Consider the following 22,803-nt stretch of genomic DNA (forward strand, 5'->3'; position numbering starts at 1 on the left):
CTGCCACTGATCCTTTCACCAGGTTCCTATTCATTTCAAAATTGTCCTCAAGATTTTTGCCACTCTCCATTAATTCCTTGCTCTCCCTCTTCTCCGCCTTCTTACTTTGCTTCCCCAGCCTTAGCCACCTCTTCCTAGACCTTTTCATGTGATCTTGCACCATTGGAAGGTCATTCATTCTGCCCTATCTACCTCCCTCTCAAGTCACATCCTCTCTTACTATTGCTATTAAATCTTCCTCTTTTATTAGTATAGGCCTGACGAGGCCTCTCATTCTGCAAAATGTTTTGTCATATTGTGTTGTAAAGCAATTCTATAGCATCCATCATACAAACACCGTTTGTATTTCATTTATTTATTGTTGTCAATTACTAAAGTCAGGCACCCAGATCCACAGTTAGGAAACTAAATAGGAAGCTTGACTTTCAAAGATGCTAAGCACTCACAGCTCCCATTGATTTCACTAGTACTTGAAGGACACTTTGAACGATCCTCAGCTGCGAAGTGCTATCTGCGCCCCCAAGTATTATCACAAAGGAAAGACAAAACAAACATCTGCCTGCTGATGCTTGAATCCGTTCCTTGTTTTGAAATGAAACAGCCTATTCCAGCTCGGAACATAAGACCTTTTCCATAAAGTATGTGCACATTACAGAGCCAGAGAGTCGGGATTCTTAGTAACTAGGCCACAGGGTAGCTGTGGCTACAATCAAGTTGGCAATATTTTGTTTTGGTTTGGTGGTTTTGGAGGGAAGGACGGGGTCCCTGTGATAGTTGAATCAATTACGTAGACCCTTAATATACCGTTAACTTCTAATTACAAGCTTACTCTGTTAATACAGAGCCATGCTCTCAGTGGAGTCTTTACTGGCACTATAGCTGGAGTCACTGATTCTCTCTCCCTACCCAGCTATAAGCCCCAGGTGAGACTAGCATTATCATCAGCCTTTTAGAGACAGGGTCGCTCAGGCACAAGTCAATGATTTCCAGGCTGGCCCCCTGAATGCTGGATCTCACTGGACCTCCCCCAACTCAATGCTCCTAAAAGGACTAGTTTGCTTCTCTCCCTGGCACATCTCTTCCAACTACACGACATGCCCTCTATGCACCTGGTCAGTTATGCCAGGGGGAGTTAGTACCTGTGCAAAATATAAAGATCAATCAACTTATAATTAACTGACTTTGAAGCTACTGTTGCTTCAACTACACTTTCCAACTCTAGGGCTCTGGCTTAATACTTGGGGGTCCTTTTCCCAGTGATACTTGAGAGGCTGTGCTGTAGCAGCACCATTTCTGTCTGACAACAAACAGTGCATCAAGTCACACACATTTTGATGCTTCTATTTGTTTAGGCATATGTTAGGCAGTGCCTTCCCCACCTACTTACCCTATTCTGAAACACAATCCCACACATCCTGTTTAGAATCAAAACACCTGTTCCTGGGACTTGACTTTATTAAACAAGTTGATTTTAACGCTCAAAAAATCACCACCTACAAAAGTGCATTCACGCCCAGCACCTACCATGCAGGGCATTGCCATTGACTTTTAAGATTTGCTTTCTGTGGTTAAACTTGAGAATAAAATTTATTCAGAAGTAATACATATCATGACGATCTCACTGACAGTGATGCCAATGGGAGTTTTGCCATTGACATTAAGAAGAATGGGTTCAATTAACCCCTTTATAAATACTATATTGAAAACTGTGCCTCCTAAAATAGTGCCTTTTCCTGAAGAGTACCAGTGAAAAGAAAAAAAATAAAAACAAATTCCCTTAGCTGAATATGTTAAAAAATACAGTTCTGTTCATTTACCCATGAGAACACAAATGCTGAGAATTAGAAACACTTACCTAAGTTCTGCTCTCAGCCACATGGATACAATTCCTATTAAGCAGAGAGCAGACTTTTGTCTGTTTTCATTTTAAAGGCTGATATCTGCTTGCCAGATATGTGCTTTCTCTACAGTCCTTATGCTTTTACTTATATAGTCATGATTTCCCATTACATAGCTCCGGTGTTTCTTTGATTAGTGGTATGGGGTTATTTTGCTTTAAATTCTACATTAGCTTTGCAACATCTCACTGCAATTTAGTGAGAAGGAATAAAAGGAGAGAGGAACAGAGATTTTATGGACATTTTCTTTTTACTATATCAAATCAACAATTTTCCCAATTGCAGAACAGTAAAGTCAGTGTGTAATCCTGTAAAGTAGAGATGAAAAAAACCCTACAGTGGTAGGTGCTAAAGTCCGTTCTTTTGTCAGGGAAAGAATATTCCCTATGGTACCTTTCCTAGTGCTTGTGCTTCTTCAGGTTTCTATCAGTTCCGTTGGGAGACTATTCCAGACACACACAGGTCTCACATTTCCCAGCACCGTGCACCCAAAAAAGTTGGATTAAATTCAGTGAGGGGAACATCAGTGTTTTCCTGGGCACCTGGCTCCCACCATGGGTTTTATTGCATGAGGAGTGTGTGCAGATGTCTGATTGTAAGCTCCTGAGGGCAGGGACTGTGTTTCTTTGGTAACTTTTGCAGTACATAGAACACAGTTGAAAAAAATAATGAGACATTGAAACTAAATGTAAAGCACCCAGAGGCCCCAGCCAAGATCATGGCCCCATTCTGCGCTATACAAACATAAAGTGAGCCCCGAGAAGCTTACATTCTTAACAGGTGAGACTGACAAAGGGTGGCAAAGAAAGCAGGGGTAGTGAATTTATTTAGACACAACCTGTCTGCAGCAGAGCCAAGAATAGATTACAGAGCTCCTGACACCCAGTCCCCTATCCACTAGATCACACTGCCATTCTAATTAACTTAGTTAGTGTACCCTATTTCCTCATTGGTCACATTTTTTGGTCTCAGAAGGAAAAATATTCATGAAGTCACAAAGCGCAGGCACGTTAAGCAAGTCCCTCTGAGGGGCTGAATGAATGCCTCTTACAAAGACATTGAGGGGAGTTCAGAGCACTTGGGGCCTTGCAATATTTGGCCATAGGAATAAATATGTATATTAGTATCTATCCTAATATTGATATTGAGATATCATTAGTAACCTGGAGTTGTAAATGGCCCAGGTTCATTCAGCAAATTCCATTTGCTTCTTCAGTTAAACTAGATAAAATAATATGAGGGCTTTATTTTGACCTGGGCACCAAATACTTGATGTGCCAATTCTAATTGACATCTGTTTTCCCCAATGATACCTTCCAGTGATGATGACCTATAGGAGCTCTTGCATCGGTTTCCCTTCAGACATATAGTCGGTTTATTTTGGCCACTTTAAAATAACTACTGCAGTTTATCAATTCTTAATTCCCTTCTTAGGAGTTATTCTCTTCTAAATATAGTCTAGCCATAAAGGTGCCACTCTCAAGAGGAAATATACAAGCATATTAACAGCAGCAGTGCCCTCATCCTTTCACCCAAATTGCATAACAGTTTAGTGTGTGGAAATGGTTGATGATCCAATCACCACAGGAACACATTTCAAATTAGAATTTTCATAGGTAAGCATTAGATACAGGCTTATCATGTCATTATGCAGCTGGAAAAATGGAATATTTTGAAACCTTTGCTTTCTTGTTGCTGTAGCCTTTTGCAATGGGCTCTTTATTATTTAAATGTCTGGTGCTTACTAATTGCATTTGACAGGCAGGACTTTCAATTAGTGTTACCTAGTAGAGTGGCTTTCAATAGGGAGACAGGAATCAGTGCTCTGGGGACAATGTGACAAGTGGATATGTTACCGATTATGCGCTGTGGGTCTACAACCCTTGGGAACCCTACGTGCCATTTACTAGTACATTTTTGGCAGGCTGGTTTCATCTATCTAATCTATTTATATAATCCACCTACTGTGTGCCCCCATCACACTGTATCTCAGTGCCTCATCAGTATTTAAAACTAGAAGTATTAGTCTGGAACCATCATGTATGTAGCACTATGATTTCTTTGCTATTTGCAGCTCTTTGATGTTGACGGTATCCATTGGATTTTAAATTACTGACATTCTTGTCCAAAAAGACATGGAACACAACGTAGTATAAACTTATACATCAGAGCTGCACAACATGGGGTATTCCTGGCTGGCTCTTGTTGCCAAACAGTGGATGCCCTGAAGTATAGAATTCGATTAGCCTTAGCCTGCAACATTTACAAATGTAACCACTGAAAATAGAATTGGCTGTACCCTGCCCAGCTATACAGCAGGGACACATGGAATATCCGTTAAGCTTGTGGGCTCAAAAGCATCCTGACAGAACTGTAACTTTGGTGTTAATTCAAATTTTTGTTTCTCATGCAAATCTCATGATTTCAGGGCTTGATCTTTGTGGGGCACTCTCTGTTACACAAGTAGTACTGAATCAAGTCCAAGAGGTTCTCAGGGATATTAAAGGCCCGATTGTGACTCTGACTCCATCTCCATGCAAGGGAGTAGAGGAGTAAGGATCCCCTTTACATGGGCTACCCAGATCTTGGGGCCAGGCATATAGTAAGAAGCAGGGCTACTTGCCTGCTCCCTCCCTCCCCAGAGTTAGTGGTCAGCAAGAGGCAGAGAATGAGTTGGGGAGCAGCAAAGAATTGACCCACTTCCCTTACTCACCAGACACCATAGCTAAGCCAGCATGGGTAGGGTGTAATTTACTGCTGGTATAGGCCAGTGGTAAATAACTACCTCCTAGGAGCAAATAGGAAGAAGAGGAGGAATCAGGAGTCAGGTGTGAGTTACTGCCATGCAGTGTCTCCCCAGGGCACCACTGCTTGCTCAGGACTGTGCCTAAAAATTCACGTTCTAACCTTAAGTGTATGTCCCTAGCTGAGTTGCATTTTGACGCACTCTTGTTCTCCATGAGTAGAATGGGCATCATCCACACCCTTTAGTTCACAAGGTCAGGCACATAGATACAAAACCCATTCTTGTTCCAGTCAGACCATGGGAGACTAGAAATAAACAATTATGGTTCTAATGGCTACTGTCCACTCTTAAGTACAAATAACAAGCGTGAGCAAAACACATGAGAAAACCCGCACTTATGGAAGTGTCATAAGGCTTTTATTTAACATTGGGCCATAGTTTCATCCAGTATCTAACTGATGACATACATTATTTCAAAACAGAAATCAGAAATAAAGTGATGATCAAATACATAAATTTAAAATAACTTCCAGTTGCTTCTTCACATCTGAGGGCATCTGAGGGGTAAAAGATAAAGCAAAATATATTATGATGGACATTCTCCGTGAACAGTGCCCAGGATATTGTAACAGTGAGATCGCTAACAAGTCTCCAGTAGTAGGATTTCCTTATAATTAAGGTCATGTGTCTCTTATCACCTCTTTATCACGGAATAAATCTCTATATAGACAAATCATTTTTCTAAAAATAACTGGAAAAGGGATTTAGCTCAGCCATCTGCCTCTAGAAATTAGTTTTTTAATTTTTGTGTCCTTAACAAGCAACTCTCCCATTCAATCAGACCCTCAGCGGAGGAATTTCTCCACTTCCTCCCCTCGAGGTCATGAGTTGCAGCACCTATTTTTGGCTGAGTGGGGCTTGTTTGGACTCTGGAGCCTAGTGATGCCCTTCCTAATTTAGCTAATGGGACAGTGACATCTGAGCAGCAGTGGAAGCACTTGTCTTCCACAGGAGCAAGAGATGGCTGCTATTGCAGAATTTCCAGGCAACCCCAAGTAGGCAACTGAGACGGACACTGCACCTGGGACTCTAAACCCAGCAGCACAGCCTGCATATAGGCTCACCAGGCCACCTCCCATATCTTCTGCTTTAACTCAATTTTCTTTATTGTTATTTATCTTCTGGTAGCACCAAGAGGCCCTAATCAAGGATCGTGGCTCTGTGTTAGGCACTGTACAGACAAGGAAAACAAAAACAGTCCCTCCGGAAATCTTACAATCTAGGACAATCTAATTAACCAGGAGTTCTGCCTTGCAGTAGATTAAACATGCATAAGTGGAACTTTCCCCCACCTTTATGCACAGCATCTACAATACCCTCAGCACCATAACAAAGTACAGCAGTAAATTTTACTAAATCACATTAACTATAAACCTAAACGAGAGAGAAAGGGCAGCTCTTGCCTAATGAATTGAATTTAACTTGCTGTTTGTTTCAGAAACACAACTGCATAAATCAATTTCCTTCTTCTTTTTCTCAGTCAGACCATTTCATTAGAAACATCTTTATAAACACACCAAAACAGAAGGCTCTACCTGAAACGGTCAAACAACCCTGACTACCCAAGCCAGAAAAAAACAAAAACTGCACACCGTTGACTTTTATTTCTTTATGTAGCCCTTCCGCATTGTTCCACCTTCTTCCTACCACAGTCTTGCCATCTCACATGGTTATATCTTGTGATATTTGTCCCAGCTCCTGGAGTCACATGAGTACATGAGAATCTCAGCTTTCGTTTTGCAAAGTAAGTTCCTAACCCGCCTGGTTGCAGAGAAAAGTTTGAAAACAAGAACCCCACAGGCTAAAAAACAGAAGGCAAATAAAAAGAGACTAAACTAATTATTGTTTTTAAATCGCATGATTTTTCACACGCTCACTCTCTCTCTCTCTCTCTCTCACTCACACACACACACACACACACACGAATTTGGGTGGTCTGACTATGAATTTTGAATGTTTGGGATTGGCAACACTGCGAGGAATCTCTCCCCTCCTCCAATCAGCTTTTCTACCACTAAGGTTTGCATGAGTAGCGAAGAGGTCCAAATTTCTGATAGAAATCATCTTCAGCACGAACCAGAGCTTCCTCATCTATGTAGACAGCTGGTCTCCTGGAGGCCACAAAGTACTGCACTTTCCTTAGGTTCCATCCCATCACATACTTTAACCAGCCACAGACTGCGGCTGTAGACCTGCCAACACCAGCATTGCAATGTACGTAGACGATGTGTCCATTCTCTAGCAGCCCGTGCAGGAGACAGACAGCCTGAGGCAACATCTGTATTCTTCCTAGGATTAAAAACAGAGCACATTCCCATGAACACAAGAAAGGGAGGATCACTGTTAACAATATGTTTCTCTATTCTGCTGTACTGTGAAATCATAGTGGCAGGCAAAGAGAAATCTATTAAAGCTAGTTTCTCTTCTTTCTCTGGTAGGGGAATATGAATGTCTACATAGGTTTTCTGCACTGTCAGAAATTAAGTACCCTTTTGCACAGGCTAGGCCTAAGATTTCCAAAAGTGACTAGTGATTTTGGGTGTCCACACTGAGATGCCTTACAGAGGCTTGATTTTAAAAGGGTGGATGCGAAGCACTTCCTAAAAATCTGGCCTCATCTGGTTGAGCACCCAAAATCACCAATCTCTGTTGAAAATCATGGCCTACATGTGAAACTATAGTGTCAGTTTCCCCAAATGCCCTTCAACCCTCACATTTTGCTAAGTAATAGGTCCAGGTAATACAAAAGTCCATATAACTTGGACCCCGGACCTTCTTTGGCGGGTGATCTGCAGTAAAACGTGTTTAATAAATCAGTGGTTCTCAATCTTTCCAAACTACTGTACCCCTTTCAGGAGTCTGATTTGTCTTGTGTATCCCCAAGTTTCACCTCACTTAAAAACTACTTCCTTACAAAATCAGACAAAAATACAGAAGTGGCACAGCACACTATTACTGAAAAATTGCCGACTTTCTCATTTTTACCATATAATTATAAAATACATTGATTGGAATATAAATATTGTACGTACATTTCAGTGGGATACTTGCACCTGTTTTTCATTTGTGAGCCTTGTCTGAAGCCTGAGCCCCACCATTCTGGGCTGATGCATGTAACTTAGCTTTGCAGGGGTCCCCCGTGGCATGGGACTCCAGGCAATTGCCTTGCTTGCCACCCTCCTAACGCTGGTCCTGCACTTGCAACACCCCCTAAACCTGTCCCGTGACCCCCCTGGGGGTTGCAACCCCCCCCCCCCCCCCCGTTGAGAAACACTGATCTAGATGAGTTGAGTACCCCTGGAAGACCTCTGCATACCCACAGAGATACACATACACCTGGTTGAGAATCACCATAAGTTACTTTTATATGGCCCACTGTCCAATACAGACTGAGTTGAGGCAACCAATTTTATTTCACAGACCACCATAGATTTGTTAAAACAGTAGAGCCAGAAGTGAAATGCTTTTGTCATACAGTGTTTGCGAAGCCATCCAGATTCCCTTTCATTTCTTGTCTCATTCAAAGAACAATAAAAAAAATAACAACTTATACGAGAAGTATAAATGTTTCAACCAATTTAGAGGCAGAATCGGTCCACAGAGTCATAAGGAAAATAGGTACTAACTTGATTTATGTAATAGTATGGTTACTTTAGATGAAATATACTTTAAATTTAGCTAATTAAGGTATTAAATGAATTCATTGCCAAAACAAAGATGGTGTTTGTCATCAGTTCAGATATGGATGTTGTATAGTATTTAATCTGAACAGTTTCCTCCCCTCCAAAAATCAACTTTTAACTGAACTATAACTGTATTCTTATCTTTCCAATTTAAAATAAGAATATGGAAAATATACTTCACATTTTATCCAGAATGATGGGGACAAGAGCATCTCCATAAACCCATGTCTCTGTCTCAATTTTAGAAATGTGCAAAATTAGCAGCTGTGGTAGTTTAAGCCTTCACAAGTCTCTCCTACGAAAATGCTGTATTTTGCCATCATAATACATTAGCAATCTATTAGAACATTCTGTATACAGCACTGACATACCTTTCATATCATGCTCAATTCTGAACATTAAGTAACAAAGAAATCCTCCTAATCATACACCTCTCTCTACTTATATGTTTTTAGGGCCTATAAATGGCAAAACTCCTACTGACAAATTGGTGTGTGTGTGAGGAGGGGGTGTGGAATTGGTGCTGCGGGAACCATGAGGTTCTCATGACCCATTTTCTCCAATTATGTGCATATGCTGCCACCTCTCATAGCTCTGTGTTGAGAGTCACTAGGTCTTTTGGCATAGAAATAGAGATACACCTATCTCATAGAGCTGGAAGGGACCTTGAAAAGTCATTGAGTTCAGTCCCCTGCCTTCACTCATACTGTCCCTGACAGTTTCCCCCCATCCCTAAATGGCCCCCTCAAGGATTGAACTCACAACCCTGGGTTTTGCAGGCCAACATTCAAACCACTGAGCTATCCCTCCCCCCGGAAAACTAGGTGAGATTTTCTTTGAAATTCATCAACATTGCCCTTTAATTGTCCATCAAGTACATGGTTAAGCAATATAAAACCTTTTCCTCTCAAGGGTTGAGAACTCCCAGCCCCTATCAGTCCAAAGAGTGAGACTATAAGACTCAAACCCTCGCTTTTACTCATGGCATAGCTGAGCGTTAACACAAAGCCAATCCATATTCTTGATTTCATTTTTCTTTCAAGTCTCCTGCCTGTCTTGATGCATATAACTGACATGACAATTCTCTGTTTGTGACACCAATATTTGACTTTATTAAAAATTATCCTGTATATTTTCTAGTATGGCAAACCACTCAAGTTTTCCAACCTCCCGCTTATACATGGTTTCTTATCACTCAATCTATTTTTATCAATGAACCAAGGATTGTAACGGCCAAATAACATATCCTAATTTATGTTACAATTTGGGGTGCTATGCATATCCTATATGATTACAAATTATTGTATGTGACAATACAGTGGCTCAATAGACTGGCACACGACTGCAAAGAGAGAGTGGTGTACTAAGGGAGCCAGAGTAGGTTACCTAGCACTGCCTCTTTGGTTAAAATCAGCAGTTATGGCAATTTCAGAGTCTTGATGTGCAAGCCAATGGTCATCAACCTGATGAATTTGTATTCTCACTAAATCAGTGCTGAAAGAAAAGGTTTTCAGTCATCAGTTTTTGGAGGAGATGGGGATATACCGAGAGAGGAAGATATGTATCAGAAATCGTTTGGATGACTTCTCTGTATATGACAAAGTGTACAGAATTCATTAGGGACAACACAACAAAGTAACAACAAACAAAAGCTATTCAGAAAAAAACAACACTAAAGCAATGTAATCATGTCATTGAAAGGTTTTGTTATTACTTATCCAGTTGTAAGACAGGTTTGAACATTACCTTCAGTGCTCATATCTGGGGTTGGCATCCAGACATAAGCGAGACCTTCCTCTTTATACAGTTTCATAAGGACCTCTGGGCTCATGGGTTCTGGATAGCGGTTGCAGCCCCAGGAATTCTGAACAACATCCCACTCGGTCTGGAAGTTCATTACAGCCGTAACACCCAGTTCGTGTTTTAGCTTGATGGTTACATGCTCCACTTGCCGAGGGCAACTTCCCAGCCAGATGTTTGGCAGAATCCTAGCATTGAAAAAAATGGTAGCATAGCTCATTAAGCACTTTCAACAAAGGAACTCCCCACCCCTGCACAAAACTCAGATTTTCTGTCAGCTTAAAAGGCATTCTAGTTCAAAACCTGGCAGCATCAACATGTGAGATACGCTGTTAAACACACCGGTTTTATGTCAGGTGATAAAAAGCTTCTTGTTTTATTACAATTTAAACCATAATATTGTATTTTAAGAACCAAACCTAAACCTAGCGCACGCAGCCAAATTCACTTCACCTGTGTAGACTGGAGCCCTAGCAAACCATGGTCTAATTAGTAGCACAGGTCTCAAAGACACCAGTCATTCAATCCTGCAGCTGAAGCTTACTAGCAGCGTTGATGAGAATAAGGAAACCCAGAAGATTCACACAATCTCTATGTAGAAAGAAACCCAACAGGCTCACATAATTCAAATGTGGAATGTTACAGTAACAATCTGTAAACCATATAACTATTATTGTTTTATAGCTACTGCTATCGCAGCGGGCAAATCAGATCAGGTTAAGCCAGCACCAGCCTAAGCCATATTTTCTGTGGTAATCAAAAGAGTGTGGATTACTTCTTCCCCACGTGCCTCTGCAATTCTGGAGTCCAGCCAGGACTAGCTACAGAAATTTGAACTATGTTTGGGCTCCCTGGAAGCTGGAAGAACCAGAAATTCTGTGAGAAAACTCACGAGGATTGAATAATTTGTATAAACAGCCACACCTTTTGGTACTTAGCCAAACTAAACCTCCAACCTTCTGTGGTTTTCCCATCTCTAATGATCATAAAAACTATTATATGTCTTAGCAAGCTTTCGTACATAAACAAACTGAAACACAGAAGTGGGTGCCTAATTTGCCTAAAATCCCAATAGAGTATTTACATGTTTAAATCAGCAGCTACATACAAATATCCAGTTTGCACAGGCAGTTACAGTAACCACACAGGCAAAATAGGCACACAGTTGCACATGTAATTTTGCAAATCAAGCCCTTAGTTATTCACAGCAAAAAAAATATGGCATCTTTAAGAGTCAGCTTCCATGACTCCTTCAACCTATGATGAAAGTAAGTGTAGCCCACTGGTGAGTGTGTTAGAAGTCCCACTTTGCACCAATCCACAGAGGATATGAATTGTTACAGCTCCCACCTAGAGAGCTTTGGCCCTTTAGTTCAAGCTGTAGCTGCTCATGCTTTCAGCTCTAGTTTCATCCCCAGTGTGTTGGCCAAGACAGCAGCTGTCACATAAGTGCTTCAAAAATGAAATAGGCCAATGATGTACGGCCCACAGCTTTTTGCAAATTCTAATCATTTGGGGCCAGACTGTGGAGTTCTTGCTCCCCCAAATGAGTGTATATTCACTTGAGCAGTCTCATTAAACTCTCATGCGAATACCGTCCCCTTAAATTTGATGGTGCTACCCGCAGGAATAAATGGTCACTAATAGGAGTAAAGGCTCTGGAAATGGGCCTTTGATAATGATTATATCCTGCAGACTACTACTGTAGGATTGCTAGAAAGCCGAATTCAGTGTCATCAGTTTGTATTCCTTATAACCAGGGCCGGCTCCAGGCACCAGCCGATGAAGCACGTGCTTCGGGCGGCACCTTAGAAGGGGCGGCCAATGTTGAGGTGGCGGGGGGCGCTCACGGTCTTTTTTTTTTTTTTTTTCGGCGGGGCGGCGCTCGAGGGGTTTTTTTTGTTTGTTTCGGCTGGGCAGCACAGCGGGTGTTTTGGCGGCGTGGGGGGGGGAGGGGGGTTGGGCGCTTCGGCAGCACTTTGTGGGGGGCGGCCCAGTGCAGCACTCTGGGGGTTTGGGTGGCCCGGCACAGCGCTCGGGGGGGGGGGGGCAGGGGTTTGGGTAGCCCAGTGCGGCGCTCAGGAGGGGGGGGTTGGGCGGCCCGGCCCGGCACTCCGGGGGTTTGGGTGGCCCAGCGAGGCGCTCGGGTGTGGGGGAGGGGGTTGGGCGGCCTGGTGAGGCGCTCCGGGGGGGCGTTACAGCGAGGCGGCGCTCTTCAAGTTAGAGCTGGCCCTGCTTATAACTGTATTCCACTAGCACCCACAATATGCTAGGCACCCATGAAACACATGGGAACACACAGTCCCTGCCTTGAAGAGGTTACAGTCGAGGCACCTCTTTTAATATGAAGATGAAGAGTGTGATTTTAAAATTCTGTATTTACAGCAGGGCCCCATCTCCCCAGTTTATAGAGAACTAATAAAAATGGTTAATTGGGGCACATTTATTAGGCAGAAGCTGTACCTTAAGGACTGTCAGTTTAAGTTATGATAGCAGTTTCTCCCAGGTGACTATGTGTGGGAGCTTGTTTGGATAGACACAGTTCATTTGATTCAGCATTAGGGAGACGGTTAAAGTGCTCCATATAAATGCCCTGGCCTACAATGTGATGGCTTTGCTTCCCCTCCGTGGTAGATGATGCAGTGGAAGTAACACGGTTCACCTAGTACTCTTGACAGTAATCAAGCTTTAACATGTCAGCTCCGGGAATGGGAAACTAGCATTTACACCACAGAAAACTCATTTCACTTGTCACTTCTCTTGTTCTAATACCTGTTCTTCATACTTTACATTTCCAAGGTGTCTGTGGTGGAGGGGGAAAGAGTTGAAATGGGATGGTCAGGACTGCAGTCCCTTCATTTCTAAAACTACACAGACCCACCATAGTCACTGCTACACCACACCACCTTCCACTCACATAAGGGATATTGTATAGAAAAGGGGACCTAGTCAGGACTTGCTTACACATTTGAGATCTGCCACTATCATCATGGCCCCGTAGGGCCCTTGGTTGTCAGTATAAATTGAAGCAGCTAATTTTCACTAAGGACTAGATCAGTGCCTGGATGACCCCACGATTGGGAGAGCTAAATGGTGGCTTAATGCCACCTCTGTGGCTCCTCTCCCTATACTGAGCTGTGCTGAGTGCCCCTTGGCCACAGCGTTTCATGGTACATGATGAGAAGACAAATGTGTTCTCTGAGGACAAGAGCACCTGGTATTTTTCTTCACAGTTTTCCTCAGAGTTCAGTACATTCATATAATAAACCCCCAATGTTTTATGATTTGAGAATCAACTAATGTACAGAGTTATCATCTCTTCCAGGGGACAGAAGTATAGATTCTAGCAGATGATTTAACCAGGAGGGACTAGAGTCCTAAGACCAATCATGCAATATAAAAATTGGGCTACAGAGAAAACACTACCTTAGAAATGATTTCCTAGCATACGTGAAAATGAAATCCAGATGAAAATCTGTGGGTGCAACATATTCTATATCCAGATTATCTACCAGGTGCTTTGAGACTGTCCAACAGAATTTTTGGACCTGCTAGAGTCCCCATTGTACCTCAGTTCACAATTAGTGAATCACCTGGTGGCTTTACCATTGAACATCACCATATTTCCATTCAATGGAATGGAGGAAAATGGCAGTACACAGAGCAGAGTCAAGACTAGGGCTGTCAACTGCCTGGATTTAGACCAGATGACTCTTATGAACTGGTTCCTTGGGACCAGCTCCAGGAGTTTTGCCACTGAAGTCAATAGGATCAGGATTTGGCTTCTGGTCTTTCCTCCTCTGTTTACCAGTAATGGCTATAAAGCCTTGGTATACAGTGCATGTATTACTTAATTGGGTTTAATTGTTCTTTTATCAGGACGACATTCATTATAGATAATGTGCAGTGCACAATGACACCAAGTAGATTTGTTTATTCAGTCAATTTATTTAAGAGATCTAATTATGATTATTTCATTCTTTGGTGCCTGGGCTTTCATTCAGCTTTATCAAGTTCATTCCTTTATTTTCTCTTCACTTAAAAGAGGGTTTTAGTTCAAATACAATCTGCAGAAATTGATGAACAGTTCAGTAATTGTATTCTATATATTTATGCCAGATCGTCCTCACAACGGTTTCACTGTATGATAGATAATGGAAGTTAAAGAATTGTAATGCTAGGGAATGATCCTTTCACAGTTTCACTTCCCTTACCCAAAAGTATGCCCTTTTTAAAAAAATGAACTTGTTTCCTTCTGGAAGTTGCCACTTTATTTCACTAGGTAACCAGGTTTGGACTGGGTTAGTACCGGGGTGAGCGACCTCTTCATTTTCAGCTTTGAGCTGCTCAACAGTTGCTGCCTTCCAGCTCCAGAAGTGATTACTTTACAATGGCAGATTAAGTAACCCTTCCATATAATTTGAAAAACAATTACAGATTAAAGGGGATATGTAAATGTAAGATCATTTCAACCATTAATCCCTTTCTCTTCCTAAAAAAGTATGACACACTGGTTTTTTAAAGAGGAATTATAGGAAGAATATGTCAATGTAAAAATGTTGTTTGCCGTATTGTTGTAGCCGTGTTGGTCCAGGACATTAGTGAGACCAGGTGGGAGAGGCAATATCTTTTATTGGACCAACTCCCATTGGTGAAAGAGACAAGCTCTGTGTCTCGTCTCTTTCACCAACAGAAGAAGGTCCAATAAAAGATATTACCCCACCCATCTTGTCTCTCAGTGTAAAAATGGCCCTTTCTTACTCAATGCACTGTGTGTTACTAAAGCCTGGTCTACACTACAGAGTTAGGTTGAAGGAAGCTACCTTAAGTTGACCTGTTAATGTATGTGTCTACACTACCTTGTCCTTTACGTCGACCTAAGTTACCTCTGATGTTGACTTGTGTAATCCACCTCTGCAGTGCTTTGTTTGATTTCCATGGGCTGATTGCGAGGTAGTGCAGGCGCAGCATTGTGTAATTCAACTTAATTGGCCTCCAGGTGGTGTCCCACAATGCTCATCTGTGACTGCTCTGGAGATCATTCTCAACTCTACTGCACTGCAGCCAGGTAAACAGAAAACAGCCCATCCCCTGCTAATGCCCTGGGAATTTTTGATTTCCCATTTCCTGTTTGACCAGCATTGGGAGCATGCCAGCTTGAGCACAGCTGATCATGGAGACTACATGCCCCAGACGCGCTCCAGCCTGGTCTGCACAGGAGGTGGTGGATCTCATCACTGTGTGGAGAGAAGAGTCTGTGCAGGCAGAGCTCCGATCCAGCAGAAGAAATGCTGACATATATGCAAAGATCGCTCATGGAATGGGGGAGAAGGGCTATACGAAGGACACACAGAAGTGCCATGTGAAAATAAAAGAACTTTGCCAAGCGTAACAGAAGGCAAGGGAGGCCAACAGTCATTCTGGTGCTGAACCCCACACATGCAGGTTCTACAACGAGCTGCATGCGATTCTCGGGGGTGACCCCCACAAGCAACATGGACAGCTCACAGGCGTGTGAGTCTAGGGACAACAAGGAGGATGATATGGTGGATGAGGAAGAGGAGGAGGAGGAGAATGGGAGACAGGCGAGTGGTGGATCCATTCTCCCCAAGAGCCAGGAAATATTTTTAACCCTGGTGTCTTGTGGGTCACAGGACATCACAATCGACTTCATTAATTCGGGGGCTCGAGGTCGAATTAGATAAAGTCAACTTAATTTTGTAGTGTAGACAAGGGCTAAGACTAAAACATTACATAGGGACTCAGAAGACGTGTTCAAATCCCAGCTCAGACACAGATACTTTGTGTGACTTTGGGCAAGTCACTTAGGGTCCAGCATCTAAGGGCTTGTCTACACATTGCTTCAGGCCACACCAGAGAGGTGTTAGTCTGCACTAGCCTGTTGTGTACTGACTGGCCTGTGTGGACCCTAAAATTTCCCCAGTGCATGCCAATGTAGTCCTGTTTCAAAAAGTACTACCTTTGTGTACAATAAGGAACTTCTAGTGTAGGGATTCTCAAACTTCATTGCACCGCGACTCCCATCTGACAACAAAAATTACTACATGACCCCAGGAGTGAGGACCAAAGCTTGAGCCTGCCCGAGTCCCGCCACCCTGGGTTGGGGGGCCGAAGCTGAAGGGCCTGTAACCTGAGCCCTGCCACCCAGGGCTGAAGCCCTCTGGCTTCGGCTTTGGCCCCAGGTGGTGGGGCTCAGGCATTGTCTTTGGTCCCGGCAAGTCTAACGCCAGCCCTGGTGACCCCATTAAAACAGGATCCTGACCCACCTTGGGGACCCGACACAGTTTGAGAACCGCTGTTCTAGTGGATAGCAGGAGGGTCCACATGGGCCAGTAAGTGCAGGACACACTAGTAAGGACTAACATTAACACCCCCTTGGTGTGGACTAAAGCGTCCTTTTGACCTGTAAACTGAGGCAACCAATGTGAAATCATCACTCATAGAAAACAAACATGGAACCTTGTGAAGTCACTTGTACATTTACTTTTCCACACTTTAATTATTTTCAACGATGCAAACATATATCGTGCTTGGATGATTCTCCTCCAAGACTCTTTATAGTCTTGATTAAATTATGGCAGCTGAAACCACACATTTATTTCATGTAATCAATACATATGCAATAGTTTGCTCACCCATAAGGCCATACGGAGTCTGGAACAGTGAAAGATTAGCGTCCTGGTACTTTTTTTACAGAGTGGATTGCCACTTTCAAGCTAAAAACGTAAGAACATAAGACCGGCCATACTGGGTCAGACCAAAGGTCCATCCAGCCCAGTATCCTGTCTGCTGACAGTGGCCAATGCCAGGTGCCCCAGAGGGAGTGAACCTAACAGGTAGTGATCAAGTGATCTCTCTCCTGCCACCCATCTCCACCCTCTGACAAACCCTCTCCACCAAAGAGCCACACCACTGCTGCCGGCACAGAGTGCCCGAGGACAGCAACAGCGGGTTCGTTGCCCGGTGTGCTTCGCGTCAATAAACACACCAGGTGGAGAAGCAAACCAAGTTTATTTGAGATCTCAAAGCGGTGCAAGAAGACTGGCACGTCTCAAATCAAGCACACTAACAGAAACAGTTTTTCTTCTTTTATACATTTTGCAGTTAAGCCTCATCCTCCCCCCTTCCCCCTCTAGCCCTCCCTTTCTCCCCCCCATTCCTCCCTCTACCCCTCCCGTCCCTGGTAATAGTTACTAAGCAAATAACGATTACATTTAAGCAGTTAAGTCATTCTTGGCAGCTATAAGCCTAGCTTGTTAGTAACTTCTTTAAACCATTATCTTGTTCTTTTTCCCTTCAGCCAGAAACATGCAGGCCTCATTATTACCGCTTGATACCGGTGTGAGCAGGGGGTTGCACACAGATAACTGGTTGCTTACATATTCCAATTGCACCTGGCTTTTGAGGTCGATTGGAGTTTAAACATGGAAGGAGTTTGGTTCATTTAGGCCTAGTGCAAGAAGGCTTCATTGACACTTGTGATTTTCCACCCTCCCGAGTTACCTAGGGTGATGGTGATGCCTGGTGACGTCAACACCACTGTGCCTTTCAATCCAGATCTCCATCTGCAGTCTAAAGCCAATCTAGCATTTGTGGCCTTGTAGAAAACAGCATGATTCAAGCCTTCAAGGTCTATCTATTAGCTGGCACAATATCCCAGAAAGTCTGCTTATACCAATGGCTGACAGCTTCAGTCAAGGAACAGTACTTTGCCAGAGTCAAAGTACTTCACACAAGTAACTGGCCATAAAGTCACTCTCAACCTGCAATTTGTTTATACTGCTGATCTCATTAAGATCATTATTTTGAACTCAGGGCAGTGAATTCTTCCTCTGAGGCCCACTCGAGATGTAATCTAATGTCATTGAAACTTGAAATTCACTTCACTTGGCCACTCAGGCACTGCACTACCACCTCACTTGGATTAAGGAAAATCAAAATAAGAATCTGAGGATGCCAAGAGGAATACTAATATATACAAATAAAAAGGCATCGTGATTCAGCTGAGGTAACAAAGAAAACAGTCTTCAAGTTGACCAAGCCTTCCCTCAAGGCTTTTATTCCCCGAGGTGCTAAGGATACAATATTTATAGCAAAAGAAAAACTATTTTACATTCCAAGAAAAGCAATACAAATAATCCAGTCTGCATTACACCAGACTTCTGCAGTGCCTAGATGTACATGGAGTTTTATCTCTGCCAACTCTCCACTTCTGATATTATTTATTGGACCAACTTCTGTTGCTGAGAGAGAGAAGCTTTCTCCAACAGAAGTTGGTCCAATCAATGATATTACCTCATCTACCTTGTCTCTCTGATATCCTGGGGACCAACACGGCTACAGCAACTCTGCAAACACTCCTGACACACACATTATGGCAGGTAGCCAGAGGATAAGGTAGGGCTGTATCTCTACCTCCTTTACAAAGGCCATGGGTATTCTGTACTTTACCTGCTGCTCAGGGCTCCAGCTCAGAGTGCATTTCTGAATCCTTCCCTGATGACGTCGCAAAACTCTGCAATCCTACGTTTGCCTTCTACCTAGTGACATCTCTTTTCTGTGTTACATCACTTCATACCATAGTGCAACATCACCACAACATCACCACCCATAGCTATCATCATCTGCGAGCTCCCTCCTTTGCAGTGACCTTCTTTAACCCCTATAGGCTCCTGCCTCCCACCTGAGTAGCTAATTGTTCTTGTTGCTTCTGGGCCTTCCGAGCTCCCTCTCCCTGAAAACCTATGTGAGAGTAACAGTCGTTTGCTTGCTAGTGTCCAGATAGGGTCCTTGCACCTTGTCATGATAATGATGATGATAAAGGAGGACATATTCAAAGCAATCTAGAAAAATTACTTAGGTAATAGCCTAATCTGCTGGGCTATTAGTTTTAACAACAACCTCAGGGGCAGTAGAGTTAGGTCAACACTGAATGCTTTTGAACATCCTATCCTAAAATGTATGGAGTGCTCTGTTTTTGCAGATGTTTCAATCTTTTCAACCCCATACAACTAAGATGCACAAGAAGCTGACAGATAAGTTTCACTTTCTTCTCACAAATTAAATGTCAGATCTCTGGTATATTTTACTCTGTTAATCAAATTGTATTGTAGCACAGTATCTGAGAGATCACAGATAACTTGTACCTACAGTGCTGGATTACGACCTCAGTTACATCTGTGTATAACCTGAGTAACTCTACTACTGTTAATGGAGTTATTACAGATTTACATCAGTGTAGCCAAATCCATTGGGTCTAGTCCATGATCATCTCAACGAAGACTATCCCCTATGATATATTGCTTCCTACTTTATCCATCTTAGTTTTAAATGATTCCAGTGATTAGGCTTCCACCACTCATCTTCTTCTTCTGTTTGTTTGTTGCAGCTCTATTCCAGAATCTAATTCCTCATACCCAGCAGACTTAGAAAGACTGATTGAGAGGGTACGATGACTGACCTACTTTCTCATAGCTAGATGTCCTCTCCCTCCAATCAAGAACTGAAACACTCTGTGCTGTGGTTTGACTTGGAATGCCACTGCCTGCCCTACACCTATTCTGTGGATACATGGAGGAATTCAGTCTCTAAGTCTCTCAGTCAACATTTTTCACAAGAAATGGGGGTAAACAGTGAGATAGCAAAATCTGCAAACAACCGAGAATTATTCTGGATAGTCAGGACTAGAGAAGTTTGTTAAAAAATCCACAGGTACCAAACATAGCGGAACAAATAGGCAGAACAGTGGTGGCAATGTACTTGGAATAAATAATATGAACTACTCCCATATATAGCTGGGTTCTAATTTAACTAAAATCAACCAGGAAAGAAAACAATGTGTCACTGTGGACAGCAAAATGAAAACATTACTCCAAGTGGAGGTCAGAAAGCAACATTAGACTATACAAATAACTGCATTTAAAGTAATACTCAAAATATGGTAACATCATTCTACATATCAATAGTAAACTCACATCTGAGTCATACCATTTCTAAAAAGATACAGGAAAAATTGAAAAGGTCCAGAGATAGGAGATAAAAATGATTGGCATCATGAAAAGATTTCCATATGAGGGGAGATTGAAAATAATAGGCCTATTTAGAGGTAGACAGAGCATGACATAGAGACAAATAAGAAAGCACATGGCAGAGGTATATAAAACAATGACTGGAATAGAGAAGGCCAATTGGCAAGGCCTCTGGGGAAGGGAGGGCAAAAGGGACATTTTGCCCTGGGCCCTCCATTTGAGTGGTGCTGCAACCTAGTGTGCAGTGTCACAGTGCCACTCGGGTTTGGCCCAGTGGTCTCTCCATCATGATGGAAGGGCAGCCAGACCAAACCCAAATAACCCTGCGCACCTGGTCACAATGTCCAGAGTGAGGAACTGGGACAGGAGCTGAGCCACCACTGCAGGGTGAATATGCAGCAAACTTGCTCTCCAACTTCCCCTTCCCCCTCCACTTCTCCTCGGTGGTAATTTGGGGGGGGGGCAAAGAGGGGCTAAGTTTCAGATTTTGCTTCACGCTCTTCTAAACCTCTGTGCAGCCCTGTCAATTGGATAATCCTATTAATCCTTTCATAATACATGAGCAAAGGGATAGCCAATGAAATTGAAAGGCAGCCCATTTAAAACAGATACAAAGTTTGGGGGGGGGAGGGTTGTGCACAGGATAATCAACCTGTTGAACTCACTGCCAAAGGCCAAGAGCTTAGCAGGGTTCAAAAAAGGATTAGACGGTTTTATGTAATATAATTGAATCCTCCCATTATACATATAATAAAAATATAAAGGATATAAACATTCATGATTCAGGCATAAACAAACCATTAAGAGGAAGAAAATCCCCTTATGTGATGGTTATTCCACATATTTCCTTCCTTTTGTCTTCCTCGGAAGTATCTGGTACTGTCCACTGAAGGATACTTGACCATCTGGATCACTGGTCTGATCTGGTATGAGAATTCCTGTATTCCATTAAATACACTTTACATGAAAATAAAAAAACAAACTCAAAATCACTGTTTCATCAGATAAGGAGTTGAGTAGAATTGGCAGATTGAGGCCCAGCCTTTTCAAAGCTGCAATTGTTTACTCTGAAGACCTGACCCATTCTGCTAATGACTTACTGATAAAGTTCACCCGCAGACCAGTCAGATCAAGTTTTACAATGAGAGGCTTGACTTGAATAGGATTGAGCGAAAGCAGCCAGATGCACTGAACTACTGACAGCATGAGCAGGAACTCTACTGACTGGAGTAAAAGAAGATACCAGGATTTGCCAGCAGTATGATCTATTCATTGAAAACTATGATCTAATAGGCACGATAACATCAATTTTATCAATAAAGACACATAAAACGGCCATAATCTGAGCAAAAGCCAACACAGGAAAAGAGCTGATTAATGGGGAAAACATATACTGCTGAAATGACATAGCAGCAACCTTGTTAAGGCTACTTACGCTGCAGAACAAAAGCTTACTTTTATCTAATGCCACAAGCAGAAGGAATATAATTTGGTGATTAGAAATTCATCCTAGTTTACTACTAAAGCTGTAAGGTTTATTTTTAAGTAGAAAATGCAACTGCAGGTTTTTAAATTAGGAGAATTAAATAGACTACAATATAGTTCCAATGGGTTGTTGTTTTTTTCCGTCTTTCATTGTTTGTGGCACCCTGATGAAAAGTAATTAAGCTCTGGCAAATTTTCTTCTTAGATGTAATTTGGACTACTTATCTGGGATTCTCAGATGGGAGCAGACTTGGCAACTGAAAGGAAACACCTGTTTTTATTACTGCGGAACAACAGTTTATCAGTCTGCAAAATTTCTGAAGCCCTTGAACACTGGTTGATATGCTTAATAAACTTATTTATTCAGTGTTCACAAATTTATTTATGAAATATGGCATCAGAGAGCCTGGTTCACTGATCTGCAAGATGAACAAGGCATTAAGCCAATCAATGTTAAGTTAACAATGGAATAAAATGAAAACAAAGGCTAAGATATAAAAATAATACTGTGCTGATAACTGAGACATGAGCCTATGTTGACATCAAGGTGCTAAGCATCTCGTGTAGGTGCAGAGCACCCTCAACTTATATTGATTTGAGGAGAAGAATATGTTAGAAAATTCCAGAAATGGAATTTGGCCAAACCTGCAGCCCCCAGTGCTCCAATAATGCAAAAAGGATGGAAAACTACCCTAGCAAGGTGGCTAGGGATTCTCCTTTATACCACTCCCTGATGCATCTCCCAAATATAAGATGTGGAAGGAGGCATGACCAGAGTGCAGCATGCTCCAGTCATTCTGGGTTGATGGAATTACCCCTAAGGGGCAGTTATTGATGGCATGAATTAAAGCATCCCAGTAGCTATGCTCTTTTACATCACAGCCTGAACCTGGCTTACCCCAAGGGAAGAGGAAGTGAAAAGGTGTATTTAAGCCAGCTTTGCTCCTCTGCCCCAATCAGAGCTCAGCTGGACCCAAGGATTTGGCCCAATATTTTTTAAGCCTCTAAAAGCAGAGGGCACACCCCACTGAATTCAATTGAGACATTCCTGTTGTCAATCCAATTAATTTGGCCCTACAAAA

The 22,803-nt window shown here is 42.5% G+C and overlaps 1 protein-coding gene across 6 annotated transcripts in view; it reads right to left on the reverse strand.

Moving 5' to 3' along the window:
* Window positions 1–5,039: 5,039 nt before the first annotated feature.
* EPM2A (EPM2A glucan phosphatase, laforin) overlaps window positions 5,040–22,803 on the reverse strand; it is a 47,440-nt gene continuing 29,676 nt past the window's right edge. For all 6 annotated transcript variants that reach the window (XM_005280413.5, XM_042848219.2, XM_024112822.3 and 3 more), the window contains 2 exons: window positions 10,134–10,375; window positions 5,040–6,993 (listed from right to left, as the gene is read on the reverse strand). In XM_005280413.5, coding sequence (XP_005280470.1) covers window positions 6,719–6,993; window positions 10,134–10,375 — 517 coding nt within the window. In that variant the 3' untranslated portion in view covers window positions 5,040–6,718. The remainder of the gene's footprint in view (window positions 6,994–10,133; window positions 10,376–22,803) is intronic.

This window comes from Chrysemys picta, chromosome 3, assembly GCF_011386835.1.
Source record: "Chrysemys picta bellii isolate R12L10 chromosome 3, ASM1138683v2, whole genome shotgun sequence".
Lineage (NCBI taxonomy): Eukaryota > Metazoa > Chordata > Testudines > Emydidae > Chrysemys > Chrysemys picta.